This window comes from Ambystoma mexicanum, chromosome 7q (genome assembly GCF_040938575.1).
Source record: "Ambystoma mexicanum isolate Mex_15411 chromosome 7q, UKY_AmexF1_1, whole genome shotgun sequence".
NCBI lineage: Eukaryota > Metazoa > Chordata > Amphibia > Caudata > Ambystomatidae > Ambystoma > Ambystoma mexicanum.
Genome location: NC_090941.1, coordinates 1,117,839,104 through 1,117,862,246, shown reverse-complemented (window position 1 = coordinate 1,117,862,246; position 23,143 = coordinate 1,117,839,104). Strand labels below are relative to the sequence as shown.

The window sequence follows — 23,143 nt, the reverse complement described above, 5'->3', positions numbered from 1 at the left end:
TCTATCCTAATTCAAAAAGTGCTCCTAGTCAATTGTGCTTTGGCTATGTTCATGTAGAAGGTTAACCAAGTGTAGGTTCAGTAGTTTTTATTCCAATTATCACCCCATTGTTGATTGCTGGCCAATATTAAAATGTATGATTTTTGTGAATTTTAAAAATAAATATTGTAGCTTCACCAACAGGCCTGGTTCATGGTCCATTGTGACCCGGGGTATTTGTAAAAGGGGTGCGAGACGGGTCGGGTACCGGCTCAATTTTAATTCATTGAAATTCAAGAAAAAGCATTCCAATTGAGCACCACATCCCAGGGTAAGACCAAGTGTCCTGGTCCAGTGTGTGACGCCCGATTGGAATCCTGATATGTGAGGGAGGATCACCTGGGTGGAGGTGATTTGGGGAATTGAGAGAGGATGTCCTTAGGTGAGACACAGTATCACCCGATTCCCTTTCACAATGAACCTTCAGTCCCAGAAGCTTTTATAGTGTACCGTCAACCCCTCCCCTTTCCGTCCTTTCAAAATGACCCTCGAAAATGCCATCAAGGAAGAGATTGACTAGGAGGGCACCTTATGTGGGCAAGTTAAACATACATCAACCTCATGTTAATACAGAGAAATATCCGAGTCATAAAACAAGGAAGAAACAAATGGGTGTGATGTACCCCTGCAGTCAGTCATTCCATCTTTCAAACACAGAAAACATCCCACAACCATTTCCCTTTAAGACTGATAGGAGGCGGCGACTGGGAGTAATGCAAACGCCTATTCGTTCTCACCACTTTTGTACTGAGACGAGGAGGAGGACTGTAGATGAGTTCTATGGCAAGAGTCCGGCATGTCCAGCTAATATGCTTGATTACGGTCAGGCAATCTAATACAAGGATTTGCACCTGCAACCATTTAACAGGCTACAGTTGCATAAAAGGAGAGACCGGCAGAGAGAAGGGGAGAGAAAACTGCCTGGAGGACAGGACGCAGAGCAAGCTGTAGAGGGACCGGCGGGAAGTACGCTGTGTGCAGGAGGAGGGAGAAAGTGGCGCTGGGGCCCGAGCGGGCCATGAGAGGGTTGAGACACCTGCAGTGCCCCTTTTCCTTGTGTCCACAGCTGGAGCCGTGGGACACTAAAGGCTCCCAAGCAGTGCCGGCTGCTGGTAGCTTCTGCGAGGGGAAAGCTGAGCTGCAAGCAACAGGCAGCAAGGTCCGAAGGCGGCGAGTGCCGCTCGCCAGGCTCCCGAAAAGCACAAGCAGAGATAAGTAAAGACGATAAGAAGAAAGAAGATGCCCGGAGGTGTGGCCCCAGACCGGTGCGTGGAATAAAGGAAACTCATACCGGGGCGCTCCAGGGGCTACAAGAATGCATACGTGAATGCCGAACAAACTGAAACCTATGATAATTGTGTTTGGTGCCCAAAAAGGGTGTTTTTGAATGCCGAACAAGCTACAAATTGTTATGAATACTTCTAAGAGTACAAAAAGTAATATTGAAGAGTGAACTAAAGGAAAGCTATGAACATATATGAACTAAGTGAAAAGCAACTAATGAACATTTATGAAACAAGTGATTAACATTTATGAATAAAGTGAAAGCAAATGATGAGCACTTAGGAATACTGTGAAAGAAGGTTGGTGGAAAAGGGTGAACACCATGGAGTGACGTGTGTGGAAAACACGTTGTGGCAAAGTCAAGACATTACCAAGGAGAATCAGAAATGAGTGTTAACCAATGACAGGTGTAGAGAGATAAAACCTGTGTTGGCAAGAAAGCCCGATGAGTACAGAGGTGTAACAGAGTGCCAAGGATTATCAGTTTGCATGACGTGTAATGTGTGGACCGTGCAGCCCGACAACTGAGCCTAGACCAAGTAACCCCTATTTGGAAAGAGCCTAAGAAAGCCGAGATAAAGAAGCTGCATTTATAACAAGGTTGCTGAAGTTAATGAGAAAGAGCAATCTGTGTGAATTATTAAAGTCGTGAAAAATTACAAAATTTAATTGGAACCATTTTTGAAAGACAAGAGATTTGAGCTGGTTATGGGTTGGAAGCTGATAAAGCTAGCTTCTTTGGGAAAGGACTTTGTAAACTATGTTGAATACTTGGGGAAAGGAGCCCCAAGCCTTTTGAAACTGTTTTGACCCAGATTTGAACTAATTGTACTTGTGAAACTGGAAGTGTTGAACTCTTGGGGAGGGGAACCACAAGGACTTTTGAAGTTGGCAGAGCCCACTGCTTGGGGAAGGGAACCCCGAGCCTGTGTGAACTGCATTAACCTCTTGGGTAAGGGAACCCAGAGGCCTTTCTGAACTGTTTTGAATTTAGGGACGGGAAGCTGGAAAGCACGCCAAGAGTTGGAAGAAGCTTGGAACTTTATTTGGAACACTTTCTTTTGTTGCCGAAATCCCTGAACATTTATCTATCTTTAGTTGTGAGGGCAAATATAGGTTTTGGACAGACAGACTACTGAGTTGAACTTACTGGCACAGACTATCCTTAGTTTCATTAAGGTAGGGAAATCCCACCTTAGCATAGGGCAAGTTAGGTCTTACTCCAGCCTGATATTTTTGAAAATTAACTATTTTATTTAGAGAATTAAATTGGTTGTCTGTGTCTCATTTCCTGATGCCTTCACACTCTCCAAAACAATTACTCACACTGTTAGAGAGAAAGAGAAATAGCTCTGAGTTGAGAGTTGTTAAAGGGCTGTGGGGAAGCAGGCTCCTAAAAGTTCATTTTCCTTTCTGACCACCCCTTTAAACTGCACACAGGTTAGCAGACCAGTGTACCAGGCCAATACTGGAAATTAGACATGCCACTGTTCCGATTCTATAAAATTGCTGGCGTTATTGGGGAAAGCAGAATTCTTTGATTCATTTGTAATTGTGACTAATAGATTTTTATGTGAAGTCAAGGATTTTGATATACTGATCAAACAAGCAGTAGAAGCATAACTAGAATGTCTAGTGCTCTTCAAAACTTACAATATACCAAAATTGATCTTGACAACGAATGCATGTGTGTGAGAAATAGTGAGATTCATGCAGGCGGGTTAATTTTGTTTTCTGTAGACAAGTTGCCGGTTATTGTGCAGCATGGTGGGGACTTACTGTATGTAAAGTTGGGGAACGACCTTTAATTTCTTTAGTTCAATAAATTCGAGTTGTGAACAAAGAGCTTGTTTTTTTACATAGAACTGTGGGGTAGGACTGTATATTAAGGGCATGAAATCAGGGTGCTCACTTAACAAGCCACCATAATAACCAAGATATATCTTAGCGAAAGTAACAGTATCATGACTTCATGGTGACATAAGGGTTGAAAACTGTGGCAGGACAGATCTTAAAACTTGTGGGAGGAAAGTACCTAGGCAAAGGGTGACAGAGGCCACTATTGCAAGTGATGCTGGAAACACTGGTTTGGGGAGCGAATTGGCAAACAGAGAAGTTTGGTTTGAAATTCTATCAATGCACAGTTAGAGGGGAACAAGACGGCACAAGGGAAGGGTGCTTGAGGCCTCTGGAAGGCTTCAGAACAGGGAAAAAGTTATGCAGTGTGATTGATAAAGAACTCGGGACTCGTGGGTATTTTTAAATGGCTACTGTTCACCTGGGGGACATAGGTATGGCACTTCCGTGAGGGGGAGTATCAGGTGTGCATCGGAATAGTATTGCTGCAAGTAATGGCCAATGAGGAGGTGGAAGGTGTGTAAACTGAACAGCGGCTGTAGCTGCCCTAGAGTTATAGAGGAGTTACATGGTGCATCCTTTTAACAAAAGAGCTGCCAGGGCCACAAGTGTAGTAATGGCATAGTCAGTGCTTTAAGTGGGGGGTGAGAAATCGAGGGAGGCCTGTAGGGACGGTTGGACCTAAATGATGGGCATGGCCTGATACTTCCCCAGCACGGAACAATACAAAAAGTGTCTTTCATCACTGTTGTTTTTTTTTTAAAATGTATTTTCCTGTGCTGGGGTTTGAGCCCGAGCCCTTCCGGTGGCAAGCCCGTGTTGTGTCGCACTGTGCTATTTCATACGTGCTCAATTTCTTTCGTTTTATTCAATAGACTGCTTGGCACAAAGACTGTTTGAGTGTGTCAAACAGTCTATTGAATGAAACAAAAGAAATCCAGGATCTCTTTAATTGCGTATAATGCAATACTGGCTTGTCACTGGCGGGGATTGAGTTTGAATCCCCAGCACGGGGTATCAAAAACATAAATAAATAAAGTGTCTTTCCTCACTGTCGGGTTGCTGGTGGAGTGGGAGTGGGAGCCAAGGGTGCCCCGGCAGGGCCCTTGCTCGATCAAAGTTTCGGGAGACTGCCGGGGCTCAGCTCCAGCTAGCCCCACCCCACCCCACTTAAAGCCGTGGGAATAGTGCTCCAGGGTACAAGACCCAGGGAGAGCCTGGGCCAAAGGAGGCCCTGTGTGGGGTTTTGAAAGCAAGTCTAAGCATGGAAACAAAGGAGAGCCCAGAAGATTGACGGTGTAGTCATTTACCGACCCCTCGTATTAACTCACATCAATACAGTAGTTGCAGCCTTTTGCTGCCAGGAAAGTTGAATGTTTCTTTTGTGGAGTGTGACATGGGTAAGTGTCCTGGAGTTGTCGATTAAAGTGCGCAAGGAGGGACAACGTGTGTGCTGTTATTTCAATGTTATATTTAAAATTCGTAAAACATATTTCACTACTTAGCAGCCTTCGCGCAATCTCATTCTCAAATCACAACAGTACAATGACCACACCATTTTTCGTAGGTCCTCCTTAGACGCCTACCAATCATTTTTCTTTCGCATTATAAGTGTCTCATTAACTCCTGCAATATGGTGAACCATGGAAGCAGCGTAAGGTGGTTTCGTTATTGGTGTAACAGAAAGGCGCAGTTTTCATATATCTTACTTCCCAAAATGCTACAAACGTGAAATTTGACATGTGGGAGGTTCCATGGTGTAGAGACAATGTAAAAAGTATAAGCGATAAATATACCCTCGTCCAATGAGTTGTTGCTGGAGGAATTGCCGTGCGAAGCACGGGTACAACTGCTAGTGTATCAAAGCTGCTTCTATGCACTTGGAGGAGGGGAACTGACGCAGCTTGGACTAAAAGGTATTTTCCAAGTACCACATAATTCTGATGAGATGAGTGTCCCAACAAGGTCCGCATTTCTCCACTTTGCCAAACCGTCAGTTACCACACCGTTTATTAGTTGATGTTTGTTGCCGTTACTCATGGCAACGGATGCGCTAGGAAGGCCGCCCCAGGGACCTGGGGGCCAATAAACATCCTAGAGTCATTACAATGCCGCGTGGCGTGGGTGGATGTGCAGCGCGACTGCAAGGGGTGGCAAGACAGCAGCAGGCTTCTGTACGGACACTCGCTGCCACTCCGCTAGCGACAGCAAGAGACCGTCACAAGCCGTGCTACTTGGGAGCTCCGCTGCTATAAAAAAAAGACCCCACTGCTCCGTCCCTCCCTCCTCTTCTATGCGACTCAAACTATGAAGTCAAGACAGTTCGTTGATGTATTCGGGCGGTGCCTACCTGGATATTCATCCTGCAGGATGATGGCCAGGAAGTAATCCCTTGTGTACATGATGGCAGGCAGCCCATCCCGTTCAGGCGTGCACCCTCAGCGCATCACCGCCCCTGTAGCAGGTACACACGGGCGGACGAGGTCTCCCTCCATCCCCGATGCGGTTCATCCGGATTTCATCAGGAGGAGGAGGAGGAGGAGGAGGCACAGCGCGCGTAAGGCGACAGACGGGCATGTAGTGAGGGGGTGCAGGGAGATTCCCCGGCGCGCACGATCTAGGAGGAGAAAGCCACAGGTGAGCCCCGGCTGTAAAGGACAGCAAGTGATGGAGCGGGTAGTGAGAGGGAGCCCGGAGTAGCTCCTGAAAACGACACAGGCACAAGATGCAGCGAAAAGATAAGAAACGACGAGCGCGATAGAGATCCGAGAGTGAGATATGATATGATAGGGCATTTATAACGCGCCTATACACAAGTGTTTCAAGGCGCGACGAGGCAAGGGAGAGGTAACAGGGGAAGAAGATAACGATCCTACTAGGCCAGGTGTCATTCAGATCGCGCCAGTGCATGGGAGGGTGCAGGGAGAGGGGAAAGTGCAATACATGGGATCGGATACGAAAAAAAAACGGCCAACTAGTGGCAAGTGCAAGGTAAGTGCAGGCATGAGGGCAGGTAGGGGGACTGTAGGGATACATAAACAGCCTACGAGTGCAGAGTTGCCAGGGAGGCAGTGCAGGTGAGCAACTGGCAGGGCCGGCCTGTGAGCAGAGAGAGAGGCCCTGTAACCAGTGCAGTTTCAGGCAGGAATCAGCAGGGGAGAGGAAGAGAGAAAGCAGAAGCAAAGAGGAAGGTTTTGAGTTGCTTCCGGAACCGGAGATGGTTTTCCCCAAGTTACAGGGAGGCAGGAAGGCTGTTCCAGAGGGAGGCCCCTGCCGAAGAGAGAGATCTACCACCAACTCGTTGCTTGGATAAGTGACTGACCCTGAGGGAGTTGGAGGCGAGATATGAGCAACAGGACGGAAAGATGCATGCGCAGAAATAGGTGGAGAAAAACGTCAGAGCACGTGGAAGAGAGCAGGGAGCAAGGGACGATAAAAAGTGGGCGTGAGATGACCAAGAGCAGGAGGACCAAGGAAAGTGGGTTAGAAGCAACAGCAGGGAACTAAAGCTGCAGGCTGAGCGCGGGGAAGGGCAGGAAGCAAGGAACGAGGGAATGTGGAAGTGAGATGACCAAGAGCAGAAGGAACAGGGAAAATGGGCGATGAGAAACAGGAGATAAATATGCAGGCGCAGAAATAGGTGGAGAAAAACGACAGAGCACGGGGAAGAGAGTAGGGGCAGGGAACGATAGAAAGTGGGGGTGAGATGACCAAGCGCAGGAGGAACAAGGAAAATGGGTTAGAAGCAACACGAGGGAAAGATGCAGGAGCAGAAATAGGTGGGGAAGAGAGCAGGGAGCGGGGAACGAGGGAACGTGCGATTGAGATGACACAAAGCGGGAGGAACAAGGAAAATGGGTGAGGAGCAACACGAGGGAAAGATGCAGGAGCAAAAATAGGTGGAGAGTAATGGCAGAGTGGGGAAGAGAGCAGGAAGAAGGAAAGTGGGAGTGAGACAGGGGGCAACGAAAACTACATTTGGGGAGGGCTAACCCTTGTTATCTTAGGTTTCCATTTTGTACAAAGTATAGCGCAACATTCGCCCAGGGGCATCTTGGCACTAAGAAGACTTCAGAACAGCAAACAAAAACAGCCACGAGCATTCTTTTAAACACAGCAGTGTCTTCAGGGAGCGACAAAAGGAGAAGTGGTCTAAAGTAGATCGAGTGTCAACAGAAGGCCGTCCCAGAGCTTTACAGCAGCAGCTGAAAAGGCTCACCCACCGATCTGGATTTATAGGACTCTAGGGACGTGGTTAATAAATCTGTCTTTAGAACGCAAAAGATGACACGGGACATAAGAGTCAACATTTGAGCTACAAATATTCATCTCTAACCCCACACAACGCCCTGTGAAATAAGCACAGATTTAAAATGGACACGCTTAGCTACAGAAAGCCAATGACGAGTCGCCAGAACCGGAGAAATATATATTTTTTATTTTTATTGAAAAGTTGTTTTTAGTTGTACAAAATAAATAGTCAACTTTTACAACAAACACGTCAATACAAAAACACAAAATAAAAGAACAACCTATTCACATAAACAAAATCAAATCCTTTTTGTTTTAAAGGAAAATGAAACACAAGAAAAATACAATCAATTCATGAGCAACATGTAATTAAAAACATCTACCCATAAAATATCAACTCATTAGGCTTCAAAACGACTTTGTTACTTTGCAATATTTCTCAACAAAATATTTTATGTAGTTTCCTCTTTAAATACGTAGACATTGGAAAACCCTATACAGTGTTACTTTAATTACAATTAACTCAACATTTCGACTATGATTTCACCATGTCGGCACAACCATAGATAGTAAAATGACTCTCTATACATAGACATTGAAGCACCGTTACAAGGGCACTTACTGTACAGCTAAATCCACACTTCCACTACAAAGAAGCATGTCACCAAAAACATGGGTAGTTATATGAGGCTCTATACTTAAGAATTACTACACATAACGTTAGGCTACTTGGGAATTTTTTTCTGAGAGAGTTTGTTCAATCCTAAATAGAAGTTGAGATAGAGCGACTATAAAGGATATGCTATTGCCAACTAAAACGCTTTCCCAAAAGAAACATCTAGCAATTTCAGAAGCCTGCGGATAATAAATAATTTTAACCTATTATCTTTGAAGCTAGGACAATAAACCACAAGATGTTTTAGCGTTTCTTGAAGACCAGAATTTATACAAAAACAACATTTCATATTGCCCAATTGTACAGGACTCTTGTGCCAGTTGAAGGTACGTTCCAAGGCTTTAAACTGGTTCAACTTAAAGCACATGTAAATAGTTCTTATTTAATTACAAGGACATAGGGTCAAATAAGGTGCGCGCAACTCCCTCTTTCTTGTAATTAATGCATAATCAACATATCATTTGTAGGTTCTATTATTATCTAAAGTATTTGACCAATCCAAATCATATATGTTACGCTTAACTTTGGGTAAGCCCAGCTGTAGCTCTTCGTATGCGTAATTTATGTCTTTAAGAATATTATCCATCTGATCTTTACATTTCTCCATTTATGGTAAGGAACCATCCATCAGAATGATGTTTAAATCAGAATAGAGTGAATTGCACGGAGGTAACATTTTCCCCATACCTTACTAATTTTCGCCATGTCCACCTCACAGACAGCGAAGGTATGCCCATTTCTTGTTGTATTATTGAGTTAGGGACTGACATAGCTAAGCCCAAGGTCTTCTTCCAAAGGATACCCTGAATCCTGTTTAAAATAGAGTCAACATCCATCTAACAGATATCCAACCCGTACGATAGTATTGGTTTCACCTTAAGAGTATAAAATTCTATGAGAGGAAGCAATGAGAATTTGCAATATTTCTTAAAAATTACCTTCATCATTGATGCCAAGGTTCTTACCTTATTTTTTAACCATGTTTCCCAAGATTTCAGAGTATCTACCTCTCGTAGATGATAACCAAGATAGCGAATGCTGCTGGCATGCTCCATTTTCTCACCATAGAATCTTCCAGATATAGGATTTTACAATTTGTTTTTGTGAAATATGATAATTCGGGACTTCATAGAATTAGCCACCAAGTTGTGTTCCCTCGCATATTCAAAAATACATTTAGTTTAGTTTGTAATCCATAGGGGGTCCTATCAAAGAGGACAATATCGTCCGCAAAACATAGCCAATGTATCTTTAAACCAGCTAATTTGGCAGGGTACATTTTGGCCCCATCCCGTATTCCATCCATATCACAAAGATATAGATTGAATAGGGTTGCTCCCAAATTGCATCCCTGTTTGACCCCTGTCATTGTACAAATCAAAGTAGTCAGTGCGCCCGCTTTAGTGATTCCAACCTAAACTGTAGTGTCAGAGTGCAGCAGCGCAAGCAACTGCACCACTTTTGCAGGAAACCCAAGATTTAACATTTTCATCCATAGCACTTCTCTAATTATGGAGTCAAAAGAGCTAGTTAAATCGAGAGCTGCAACATAAATCGGACCAATATTGGTCATTCTATACGTGGTAAAAATATGCGCTATTATAAAGACGTTCACTGAGGTCCGCATGTTTTTACAAAAGCCTGTTTGATATTTTGAAAGGATGTCCTGTTCTTGAATGTATTCCTGAATGTACTTTAATAATAAGATTGCAAATACTTTCGCTGAAGAGTCCATAATAGCTATAGGCCGAAAATTTGGCTGGGTGGTTAAAATCTCCTTTTTTATATATAGGTATAATTATCGCATTAAGCCATGATTTCGGTATCATATTTGTTGATAAAATATTTGCAAATTTAGTATATAGGTTTGCAGGCCAAAATTTAGGGTCATCTTTTAAAATACAGGCCAGGAGACCATCCGGTCCAGGAGCTCTTGAAGGTTTGAGCACCTCAATCGCCTGTATTATATCATGCAATGAAAAGGACATCTTATCAACACATCTCAATCCCAGGATTCCTGAATTGAATTCCAGAAAAATAACCGGTAACTTAAACTTATTGACAATGAAGGTTTCCCAAACGTCTGCAGAAATTGACGTTCCCAACAACCGTGTCTGTTCTAGGTGCTCATTGTTTAATAGAGACCATATATATTACGAGTGTCTCTCAATTAATAATCCAAGCATCCTTTGATTTTCCATCAAGTTATAGCTATACCAAATAGATTTCATCATATTTCTAAATTGTAAGCAGATCTTGGATTTCTTATTTTTATACTCATTGTATGAAAGATTTAGTCACCCAAGAGCTCTAAAAGCACAATTTCTTTGCCGTTTGGTATTAGGAATTTTCAAATTGAAGGTATACATTTTTGTAAAATCTCGGGGGACGGAACGCTTTAATATTGTGAGAATATGATTCCTTATTATCATAGCGTTCCACTCCACTCTCAGTTCTGGCTCTAGACCAGTTGTGTATACGCCATTTGTTCGCCATACGTCCCTCTGCACTAGGTAGGTCATCTCTCTGCATGTCCTTGGATGCCATCTAATTGAGATGTACATACGATCCACTTCTATAAGCGTTAGCAAAGGGTCAATAAAAAAGGGGTTCAATCTTGTGTCATAGGGTCATCAAGATAGGTGCATGGTCACTAAAGGGTGTATCCATAATATCCACCTTATCCATTATTCCCAGTAGCATTGTAGAGACAAATAACCAGGTTACTCACCCTAGTGACCACCTTACTCCTAGTCCATAGTCCCCTTTCCTCCATAATTATGGGGCATCTCTCTGTCCTGTGGGACAGGACTGGAAACTTTGTAAAAAGCATCCAAAATTATTTCGAAAATGTTGTCCTTCCTCTCTTTCTTGCGAGGGGCCCGGCACGCGGCCGTAACCCCGCCCATCTCAGCTCCGCCCCGCGCATCGCCCATCAGTCCTTTTCTATCGCAAGGTCAAAGACCCTTTAGCAGTAACAGAGGAACCTTATTAGAGGGGACGGCGGGAGTATGGAGGAAAGGGGACTATGGACTAGGGGTAAGGGGGTTACTACGGTGAGTAACCTGGTTATACTCCTACGTCCCGTCCCCTTTCCTCCATACTTATGGGAGATTCCCAAGCACTCCTTACAGGAAGTATGGGCGGATGGAAAAAAAAACCTTCCTGAAACAGATTCTTCAGCACAGCCAGACCAAACTGAGCATCAGCTCTTTAGCTCATGTCTAGACAATAATGCTTACAAAAAGCAGATGGGGAGGCACAAGTAGCTGCTCTCACGATGGTCTCCCAGGGGACATATTTCTGAAAGGCAACCGCGGCTGCCTTGCCCCGCAGCAGGTGTGCATGAATGCCTTTAGGAGGCTTCAGCCCTTGGACGGTGTAAGACTCCTTAATGCAGACGGCGATCCACCGACATAGTCACCTTAGATGCCTGCTTACCTTGTGGGTTACCAAAAGTCACAAACAGTTGAGAAGAACTCCTAAGCTCCGATGTTCTGTCCAGATAGAACTTAAGAGCCCTTCTGACATTGAGACAATGCAGAACCCTTTCTGCCTCTGAGACATGGTTCAGAAAAAAGACCGGCAGGGAGATCGACTGGTTCAGATGGAACTCAGATACCACCTTCGGCAGGAAAGCAGGATTTGTCCGTAGGACCACCTTATCCTTGTGAAAGACAAAGAAGGGATGCTCCACCGACAAGGCCTGGAGCTCACCCACACGCGTTGCTGACGGAACAGCGACCAAAAGGGACACTTTCCAGGACAGGTACTTGAGGTCCACCGTGGCCATCGGTTCGAAACACGTCGGGTGCAAAATACGAATTGGAGGATAAAAGCGTGTCAAGCCTGCAAAATGCCTCTTAACCACTGGGTTACACAGAGAGTAAGAACATTGGTCCGTAGAAAGGTGCGGAAATCGCTGAAAGATAAGTTCTGCATGACAGAATGTGAACGCCCGACTCTGCGAAGAAGGCTACAAACGACAGTACCGTGTCAATTGTAGCCTCCGTTGGGTCCAATTGCTTGTTTAAACACCAATGACAGAACCTGATCCATTTGCTTCTGTAATGGGACCTAGTCGAGGGTTTTCTGGCTGCCTGGATAATACGCATGTTATCCGCAGACAAGTTAAAATGTTCTAAAGACTTGAACTCGGGCACCATGCCGCCAAGCTGAGTGATTGTGGGGAGGGGTGCCACAGTTGCTGTTCCCCCTGGTGAAGAAGATCAGGTTACCGGTGACCCCCGATCGGCGGATACACCGACAGGTGATGAAGTTCTGAGAACCAAAACCTGGCCGGCCACCAGAGGGCTAGGAGTAGAAGAGAACAGCGGTAAAGCGTAAGCCCTCATGTTGTGCCATGGAATCTCGAAAGCATCCCCCAGAGAGGAGGCTCCCAGCCCCCCTCTGGAGGCATACTGAGGAAGCTTCTTGTTTACCGCCGTAGCGAAGAGGTCCACTTCCGTTGTGTGCCCCAACGCAGGACAATCCATGAGAGGACCTCCGCCTTCAACTCCCACTCGTAGCTGACCATTGTCCGCCGGCTGAGGGCATCTGCTGTGACATTCAGCTGGCCCGGGATGTGTACTGCAAGCAACCAGACACCACAAAGAACAACCCACTCCCAAATCTGGATGGACAGGTCCATGAGGGGGGAGGAGGGGAGAGACGACTTGGTTCCCCCTTGCTTGTTGATGTAATACATCGACACCACATTATCCGTGCGTATACAGACCACCTTGTTGGCAATGATAGGTCTGAATGCCCCGAGCGCTAGGAAGATCGCCAGAAGCTCCAAATTTATGTGGAGCAGCTTGTCCTGAGGCGATCAAAAATCCGAGACCTGAAGAAGATCCAACGTCGCACCCCACCCTATAAGGGAGGAGTCTGTCATGACAGTCAGCGTAGGGGCTGGGTCCTGAAACCCCGCACCCACTGACAGGTTGCTGAGAGACGACCACCACTTCAGGTCCACTCTCATGGAAGCCGAAATCATTATCAGCTTGGAGTCCGGATCCACAGCCTGACGCCAAGAACTCTGAAGAGCCATCCGAGTTCACCTCATCTTGAGAAGAGGAAGAGCCAACACGCACGAGGGCATGAGGCCCAGAAGCCTCTGGAACCACCAGGCCAACATGCTCTCCGACTGCGCAAACATCTGACACGTGGCTAACAGATCCGTCATTCTGTCTCCGGTCAGGTACACCCTGCAGTCGGTCGTGTTCCAGCGAAAACCCAGGAAAATCAAGTCCTGCGAGACCGTCATGGAAGATTTTCGCCAGTTCAACAGCCCAAGATGGAACAGGAGCTGTAGGAGAGACTGAAGATTGCACACGGCTTTCAACGGGCAAGGGCTGCGTAAGAGCCAGTCGTCCAAATACGGATACACATGGATACCCTGCAGACGAAGATAGGCAGCAATCACCGACATCTTCGCGAAAACACGCGGCACAGAGCTGAGGCCAAAAGGAAGCGCTCGAAACTGGAAGTGCTCCTCTCCCGAAGAGAAACGGAGATATCTCCTGTGTGAATTCCAAATCAGAATATGCATGTACGCATCCTGAAGATCCACCACGCTGAGCCAATCGCCCATCTGCAAGGAAGACCGTATCTGGCTGGGAGTGATCATCTTAAATTTCTCTTGGGGTAGGAAAAGATTGAACTGGGAAAGGTCTAGGATGGTGTGCAGGCCAGCCTGGTTGGGTTTGGGCAGAAGCCATCCCCTCGCTACCCAAGGGGAACGGGTTCCACCGCTCTGAGGTCCAAAAGTTTCAGCACCTCGCCATTCAGGGAGGGCGATCCTGACAGTTGGAAAGGAGGGTTGAAGGGTGGGGTAGTGGGTAGGGGTAAGCAGAAGCCTGCCCGAGCGACTGACAAGAGCCATCTGTCTTCAGTGATGGTCTTCCATGCCTCCCAATGAGGTGCAATGCGTCCTCCCACCGGGGTCTTGTGCGAGCGCGGAGAACCCTCATTTTGTAGGTTTTTCGGTGGTGTTGCCACCTGAACCTGAGGAGGAGGCTGAGGAGCGGGAGAAAAACCAAGTCCGTTGTTGCCTCCGGCGGTTATTCCCCAAAGGGGTACCCACACTACGCGATTTCCGATCAAGGAAGCCCCTGAAACCAGAGGAGGGCCGACTTTGCGATCTCTGGGTTTTAAAGGGAGTTTTAACTAGGACCGACAAGGACTTAGCTGTTTGAGAGCTATCCTTTGTCTTGGTCAGCTCTAAATCCGTTGTAGAATGAAACAGCTCCTTGCCGTCAAACGGAAGGTCCAACACCTTGTCCTATACTTCCTTTGAAAATTTGGTGGCATGCAGTGACGCCTGTCGGGAGGTATCAACCCCCAGCATAAGGCCCCGAGCCGAGGTGTCTACGTGGTGAGCCGCAGCCTCCAGGAGATCCTGGGCCAAGACCCTGGCATCGGATAATCCCGCCTTAAAATCCTCCAGCTTCTCGACCGAATTGAACTCCTCAAACTCCAACAGACCTTTCCACATCTGCATGTTTGCCCCCGCTAACACTAGTTCGGCATTGGCCTGCGGGAGCTGCAAGGCCGAGTTAGCGAAAATCTTCCTCCCAAGGGAGTCAAGGAGCATGTCCTCCGTCGCCAGAACCTGAGTAGCCGTCGTGGAAGAGGATGCTGCAGGCCTGGACTGTAAGGTAGCCGCAGCCACCACCGTGGAGGAGGGTGACGGATAAAACAACAAAGCCACCTCGTCTGAAGAATGCAGCCTGTATCGCGCGTCAATTTTCTTTTTGACGAAAAGTCCAGAGTGTGGCTTTTCCCAGACCCTACGGGCTTCGGCCAGAATGTCATCCTGCAAGAACAGGACAGTATGCTCCAAAGGAGAAGGGTGAACGCCCCAGAAAGCACGCCCTCCTGCGGAGCAGGTGCCTCGGGCACCGGAACATCCAAAAAGCACATCATGTCCAGTACCCGGTCATGAAAAGCTCCAACAGAGAGGGCAGGTCCTTGTTGTCCTGATCGCCCTGCGCGTCATCCGACAGGTCAGGATCCTGCTGAGCCGTGTCGGGCACTGCCTTGTCCACCGGGGACAATGGGGGTAAAGGCGTAAGAGTCGGGGAAGGCACCGTAGGTAAGGGAGGTGCCGGCGGGACAACCGGAGGAACGGGTGGAGCCGGATACGCCGGTGGACATATCTCCCTAAAGAGCCCTTTGAAATATTCCCTCATGGGGTCGGTAAGCATGAGCGTCTGAAATTTGCCGAAAAAGGCGTCCTCCGGGGACTGTTTTGGAACCGGAGGAGGCCCCTCATGAGGAAGATAGTTCCAGGGACGTAACGGGGAAGGTTGCCACACCAGCCCATCTCCCGATGTATCCACAAAAATCAAAAGGTGCCAACCCCACAGGCAATGAAACATTTTACGGAAGGGGCATCCGAGCGTTCCAATCATAGACTGGCCGATAGTGATGCCCACAAGGAACTCTATGTTCACCCACAGAACCAATCCCTATACCTGAGGCCGATGGCGTATTTGTAGGTGTAGCGCCCAAAATGGCTGCCGTGGTCATGGCGGGAACGGCCGCCATTTTGTCATCACCTGAGGGGAACTGCGGCACGTGAGGAAGTGAGGCAGGGGTCCCAGTCGATGGATCAGGGGTCTTAACTTTAGCCTTAACATAAGGAACCTCGGCAGAGCCGGTACTATGAGGCCTGGAATGTTTCTGCGACATACCAATTGCCAAATTAGCCTTCCCAGGAAGGACCTCGGCAATGCCAGTAAAAGAAGAACTCTCCTTTGCCCCCTCAACAGATCTGGCGTCGCCGCAAGAGTGGGAACGGTGAGAAACAACCTTCACCGATAAGGCCTTGCCAGGCCTCTCAGAAATGGTGGTAACTTTAGCCTCTGTATGAGGGACCACGGACCCAGGTCCGGTAACTGCCTTACTAGCGCGGGCCTTGAACATCCGTTCAGTAACACCAAGCCCCACGAAGCCTCGGGAAGAAACCCCGGTCTTATTTTTGAGGGAAGCCGATAGAGGCCTCAGAGCAAGCTCCGGTACCCCACGACTCAGTAGAACTGGGTCTACAAGCAGCCCCCACAGGAGGGGCCTCGGAACGTACTCCGGTATCCACAGGCCCCTTATGGAGACCCTCGGAGAAAGCTCTGGTACAATTATTAGGCCCAACAGGCACCTCAGGGCAATCCCCAGTGACAGAGCGATCAACACCCCTCCCGGCTCAGGAAGAACCCGGGAAGGTGTCTCCCGGCCGGGGTGATCTGAAAAGTAAAGAACCTACCAGGCGTTTCGTCTTTTTGTCGATAAACGCTTGAAAATGTGAAGGAGTTCGTCGAAACACCTCCTCCCACCGCTCCAACCGACGCTGAAGTGCCTGGACCGAAAGGGAATCACAGTAAAAACAGGAGTCCCAACGGTGATCCGGACCCAAACACTCTAGACAAAGAGGATGGGGATCCGCCCTCGCGAAACATCAGTGACACAATGAACAATCTGGAAAGTCTAGTTTGAACAACATAGACTAGTACACGAACGCTAGCGAGAACCAGAGAGGAAAATATGGAAGAAAATCTTCCGCGGATGCAAGTGCGTCCAGTCCCGAACAAGCAGAGAAAAGGACCGATGGGCGATGCAGAGCCGAGATGGGCGGGGTTACGGCCGCATGCCAGGCCCTGCGCAAAAAAGAGGAAGGACAACATTTCTGGAAAAATGTTGGATGCTTTTTACAAAGTGCTCCGGTCCCGTCCCACAGGACGGAGAGATGTCCCATAAGTATGGAGGAAAGGGGACGGGACGTAGGAGTAGAAATCGATATAGGAGGTTGCATTTCCTCTAGCCCATGCCCCAGCGTGCGTGCCATCTTTGTATTCCACTCGTTGAATATTCCAATAGTTAAGATACTTATTCCACTTGCATCCCCTCGGGTGTGTTTTAGACCGTCTATCTTAACCAATATCCGTACCAATTTTATCTACAGATACCGAATTAAGCCCCCCCCTAAGATAAATACATTGGCAGGGTTATTTAGCAAAGTTTCTTCAAAAATCCTGTCCAATAGATCAAATAAATATCAAGCGTGGTCTCAGCAGGATTAAAATATAAAGTTACTAAAATGTCAGAATAAAACTATTTGGTATCAGGTTTTTATTCAACTATCAGAATACCACTACTAGCTCGAATAACGTGTGCCTCGTGGCTAAGGGCATTACTAACTAGAGTGGCAAGCCCTCCTACTGGGCGGCCAGCTAAGCCCTGCACCGCAGGCACACAATAACTAGAGTATCCTTCCACCACCACATTTCTCAAACACAGTTTCCTGCAGAAAAAATATATCAATGTTTCCTTCTATATCGGGCACTGTGAACCAACTTTTAACATTTTTGATCCCACAACAATTCCATGATACCAGAGGGCAATGCTTCTGGCTAGGACTGCTTATTTGTTGATTGCAAATCTAATAGAGGTCATCAATGGTGCCAACCACGGAATATTTGAGGCAGCCCCCACTAGAGCTGAAATTTGATTATTGAATTCTGCGGTCTGCATTGGCATCAGTTGGATAATCGGATCAGCTGTAGCCTTCACCTCAGGGTGCTGTAGCTGTTCATCAACAAATTGATCCGCCTCCTCAAGCGATCTAAATATTTGCAAGGTCAGTCCTCGTAATTCAAAATCCTGCCTATGGTTCCATAGTACTTTTAATATGATAACTGATTGGGGTGCACAAATCATACGTAAATTATTGCGATTTGCCAATCTTATCCAGTCTATGTCGTCAGAGTGTAATGTCCTCAATTGTGGGCTACCTTTAAACACATTGAACAAGAAAGCTCGATTTAATCTGTTGCCCATTTATCTTGGGGTCACTACGCCACCCCAGAAAGTATCTCTTATCCCTTGAGAACAAGCAGTCTACTTTGTCTAATTCGGTGGCTCTGCTCAGAGTGTGTGCCCCTTCATTTGTAAACATATCATCATTTGCTGTATTTCGGGATAACGGAATCTCTTGGTCCGAGAAAGAATCTGTTCTGTGGGAGTCAGATATATGTTGCCTATCAGGTGACAACATTATCGATTCCTCCCGCTGTCCCTCAACTTTTCCCACCTTTACTCAATCTACCTTCTTCACAGGGGGACATCGATCATTTATTAGTGGATCCATATTGGGTGCCCGTCCAATCAATTGCCCAACTTGCGGGGAAACTTTCAAATCATCTTTTGGAACGGTGTTTGCACTAAACGCCACACCAGTTAGTTTGTTTGCATCCATGGGATAAAATGCAGAAAGGCACCATTGCTTTTGTGTTCCTGCTGCCCCCAAATCTCTAGTATCAGGACAGCATGTTTCATTTCCCTTCTGATTCACTTTAGTGTATTTCACTATTTGCTGCTGATTCGAAAAGGCAAGATTAAGCACCGCTTTGGATTCCTCATTTAGTTGCGTAAGGTCAATTAGTAATTCATTACCAGACCCATCACTAACATTTTTTGCCTGTTTAATCAGATCACTTTCAGACAGTCTTTCCCCTTGTTTTTTGTTTTTTACTTGTCTAATTTGCAGACACATCCTTCTCTTGTTTTTTTAATTTTTTTTTTTCTTTTTTCATAGCTGTTAGGGAGACTTCTCATTCTATGGCTAATTTCCCTTACCTATAGAGTCCCCCAACTGCTTTGCTGGATTTGAAGGGTTTGTTTCTTTTCTCCTGCTAAGAGTGAGACTCTTTTTCCCACTTTTAGGCCTTTTTGCTGTGTGTTCTAGGCTATTTTTGTGTTTAATGTCTATGGGGTTTTTCTCACCCCCATGGGAACCATCTTTATTCACATGTGTTACACAGCACCCTCCGTGCAGTGACATAGGGGTGTCGTAGCGACCCCCAAACATAGACTCCAATCCCTGGGACTGACCGTCTCCCAGGGCATGTAAAGTCCCCATTGACTTTACTAGTCCATTTTTATGAACTAAACCAGTACAACCCATCTTACTATGGAGGTACTGGAAAGGGTTAATAGTTTTTCGCTTATGTTGATTTTCCAGATGGTACCGCAGTCAAAGGTTTCTGGCTGGTGGCCGTAGTTACTACCAAAAATATTCAACCGCGAATATTCTCCTAGGGGATTTTCCCATTGTTCGAGGCTACCACTTTTTCTGACAGCCTCTAACATACCGCCGGTGTATGTTAATATTACTTAACGGTAGGTTTTTATCGCCAGAACTTTAATATAACGTCTTTCTCGTGTCTTTCTCTAAACTCCTAACCCAGGTCGGGGATCCTTTGTTCATCCGTTTGGCGGGCTTCTGCCAAGAAGCCCTCCTTTCGGCGCCACTGTGTCTGGGGTGGGTCCATTGTGTAAGAGGGGGAGTAGGACCCCTGGACAGGGTTGCCTCAGCAACCCTAGTCGCACTCTATCCTGATAGGCTGGAGGGTCTCCCGCCGCCAAGATGACCACTCCACTGTGTGAGTGACAGCTAGGCTGCATGAATGGGGATCTTTTTGCATAAAAGCAGGGTCCCGAGGACTGGAAGAGGAAGACGTAGCCACTGGAACTAAGAAGCCGAAGAGGAGAGAAGCCAAAGACATCTGCAACAACTGAACCACCGGTTAAGCCCTGCTGCAGCGTCTCACCACTTTTCTCCACACGACGAAGGAAGATCTTCACCTGCAAGAGCCTTTTTCCCCTTGAGCTGGTGGGGCCAACCAGTTTGCCAATCGCCTTCCTGGACCTGCCTTGGTCGAATGTCCGGTACCCTGTACTCGGAGGCCGGATAGCCAGGCACCAGTCGACCCGGACCGCAATTTAAAGGAGCATACCTTTTATTCGTCAGGCAGCACCGCGGCTGGTTTCATCCCTGGGTAGTGCAGTAACTCGAACCTTCCTCCACGACGAGAGCCTCTCTTCCTCTGCTGGATCACCTGAACTGCAGGATCTACCAGGAACTACCGCCACCACAGGAGCCACTTCTTCATTTAAAGGTACATTGTTCTGCCAGGCCGCCCTTTCTTCGCGGTAGCAATAATTACTAGGTTACTCACCGTAGTGACCACCTTACTCCTAGTCCATAGTCCCCTTTCCTCCATACTTGTGGGACTTCTCTCCGTCCTGTGGGACGGGACCGGAGCACTATGTAAAAAGCATCCACATTTTTTTCAAAAATGTGTCCTTCCTCCCTTTCCTGCACGGGGCCCGGCACGCGGCTGTAACCCCGCCCACCTTGGCTCCGCTCCGCGCATCGCCTATCAGTCCTTTTCTATCGCCAGGTCAAAGACCCATTAGCAATAACAGAGGAACCTTATTAGAGGGGACGGCAGGCAGGCGTATGGAGGAAAGGAGACTATGGACTAGGAGTAAGGTGGTCACTACGGTGTGTAACCTGGTAATACTCCTACGTCCCGTCCCCTTTCCTCCATACTTGTGGGAGATTCCAAAGCACTCCTGACAGGAACTACGGGTGGATGGAAATACCCCTTACTGAAACAGGTTCTTCAGCACAGCCTGACCAAACTGAACATCAGCTCTTGAGCTCATGTCGAGACAGTAATGCTTGCAGAAAGCAGATGGGGAGGCCCAAGTAGCTGCCCTAGCGATGGACTCCCAGGGGAAATGTTTCTGAAAAGCAACCGCGGCTGCCTTGCCCCGCACCAGGTGTGCATGGATACCCTTAGAAGGTTTCAGCCCTTGCACGGTGAAACACTCCGTGATGCAGGCGGCGATCCACCTAGAAATAGTTGCCTTAGACGCCGACTTGCCCTGAGGGTTACCGAAGGTCACAAAAAGTTGAGAAGAACTCCTAAGCTCGGAGTCCTGTCCAGGTAGAACTTAAGAGCTCTTCTGACATCAAGACAGTGTAGAACCCTTTCAGCCTCTGAGGCAGTGTTCAGAAAAAAGACCGGAAGGGAGATAGACTGAGATGGAATTCCGTCACCACCTTCGGTAGAAAAGCCGGGTTTGTCCGAAGGACTACCATGTCCTTGTGAAAGACCAAGAAAGGATGCTCCACCGACAATGCCTGGAGCTCACTCAATCTCCTTGCTGACGTAACGGCGACCAGAAAGGACACTTTCCAAGACAAGTACTTGAGATCCACCATAGCCATTGGTTCAAAGGGTTTATGGCACAGCGCCGTCAGGACTACATTTAGGTCCCATGGCGTGTGCGGACTACAAACCGGAGGGTAGAGGCTTGTGAAGCCAGCAAAATGCCTCTTCACCACTTAGTTAGAGAATAAGAACACAGGTCTGTAGAAAGGTAAGCGGAAACCGCTGAGAGATAAGTCCTGCATGACAGAACATGAACCCCTGACTCTGCTAGGGAGGACACGAAGTACAGCACCGTGTCAATCGTGGCCACCCTCGGATCCAACTTCTTCTCCAAACATCAATGACAGAATCTGAGCCATTTACTCTTGTATTGAGATCTGGTCGAGGGTTTCCTGGCTGCCTGGATAATGCGCATGTTATCCGCAGACAAACTCAGATGCTCTAAAGACTTGAAATCAGGCACCATGCCGCCAAGCTGAGCGATTGTGGGGAGGGGTGCCACATCTGTTGTTCCCCTTGGTGAAGAAGATCGGGAGTTACTGGTAACCTGATCGGCGGATACACCAACAGGTGTTGAAGTTCTGAGAACCAAAACCTGGCCGGCCACCACAGGCCTATGTGTAGAAGGGAACAGTTTGCAGAGTTCTTCAACTTCCAAATTGCACGGTGAACTAAAGGCAGAGGCAGGAAGGCATAAGCTCTCATGTTGTGCCATGGAATCTCGAGAGCATCCCCCAGAGAGGAGGCTCCCAGCACCCCTCTGGAGACATACTGAGGAAGCTTCTTGTTCACCGCCGTAGCAAAGAGGTCCACCTCCGGTGTGCCCCAATGCTAGAAAATCCATGAGAGGACTTCCGCCTTCAATTCCCACTCGTAGCTGACCACTGTCCGCCGGCCGAGGGCATCCGCTGTGACATTCAGCTGGCCCGGGATGTGCACTGCAAGCAGCCAGACACCATGAAGCACGGCCCACTCCCAAATCTGGATACACAGGTCCAAGAGGGGGGGGAGACTTTGTTCCCCCGTGCTTGTTTATGTAATACATTGACACCACATTGTCCGATCTTATGCGGACCACCTTGTTGACAATGAGCGGTCTGAACGCCCAGCTCGCTAGGAAGATCGCCAGAAGCTCTAAATAATTTATGTGCAGGAGCTTGTCCTGAGGCAACCAGGGGTCAGAGACCTGAAGAAGATCTAACGTCGCACTCCACCCTACAAGGGAGGAGTCCGTCGTGATCATCACCATGGGAACCGGGTCCTGAAACCCCGCGCCCCCAGACAGATTGCTGAGCGATGACCACCAATCCAGGTCCACTATCATGGAATCCGGAATCATTATCCGCATGGAATCCGGATCCACTGCCCGACGCCATGAACTCCGAAGAGCCATCTGGGTCCGTCTCATTTTGATTCGAGCAAAAGGAAGAGCCAGTACACACGAGGCCATGAGACCCAGAAGCCTCTGGAACCACCAGGCCGACATGCTCTCCGACTGCGCAAACATCTGACACGTGGCTAACAGATCCGCCATTCTGTCCTCTGTCCGATACACTCTGCAGTCGATCGTGTTCTAACGAAAACCCAGGAAGATCAGGTCCTGTGAGACCGTCATGGAGGATTTCCGCCAGTTCACCGACAGCCCAAGATGGAACAGGAGCTGAAGGAGAGACTGGAGGTTGCCCGCTGCTGCCACCAGACAAGGGCTGCGTAAGAGCCGGTCATCCACATAAGGATACACATGGATACCCTGGAGACGAAGATAGGTCGCAATCACCAACATCATCTTCGTGAAGACACGCAGCGCCGAGTTGAGGCCAAAAGGAAGCACCCGAAACTGGAAGTGCTCCTCTCCCAAAGAGGAGTGGCGATATCACCTGTGTGGATTCCAAATCAGGATATGCATATACGCATCCTGAAGATCCACAACGCTGAGCCAATCGCCCATCTGTAAGGAGGAGCGTATCTGGCTGGGCGTGATCATCTTGAATTTCTCTTGAGGTAGGAAAAGATT

At 47.6% G+C, this 23,143-nt stretch overlaps 1 protein-coding gene across 4 annotated transcripts in view; it reads right to left on the bottom strand.

The window, feature by feature from the left end:
* APBB1 (amyloid beta precursor protein binding family B member 1) overlaps positions 1-23,143 on the bottom strand; it is a 1,513,529-nt gene that overhangs the window by 1,106,612 nt on the left and 383,774 nt on the right. Inside the window, exon 1 of one of the 4 annotated variants that reach the window (XM_069640536.1) lies at positions 5,531-5,687. The exons of the other annotated variants lie outside the window; for them this stretch is intronic. Within the exon in view, the coding sequence (XP_069496637.1) occupies positions 5,531-5,582 (52 nt within the window). The 5' untranslated portion in view covers positions 5,583-5,687. Of the gene's footprint in view, positions 1-5,530; positions 5,688-23,143 lie in introns of those variants that run through there. 4 annotated transcript variants of the gene reach the window in all.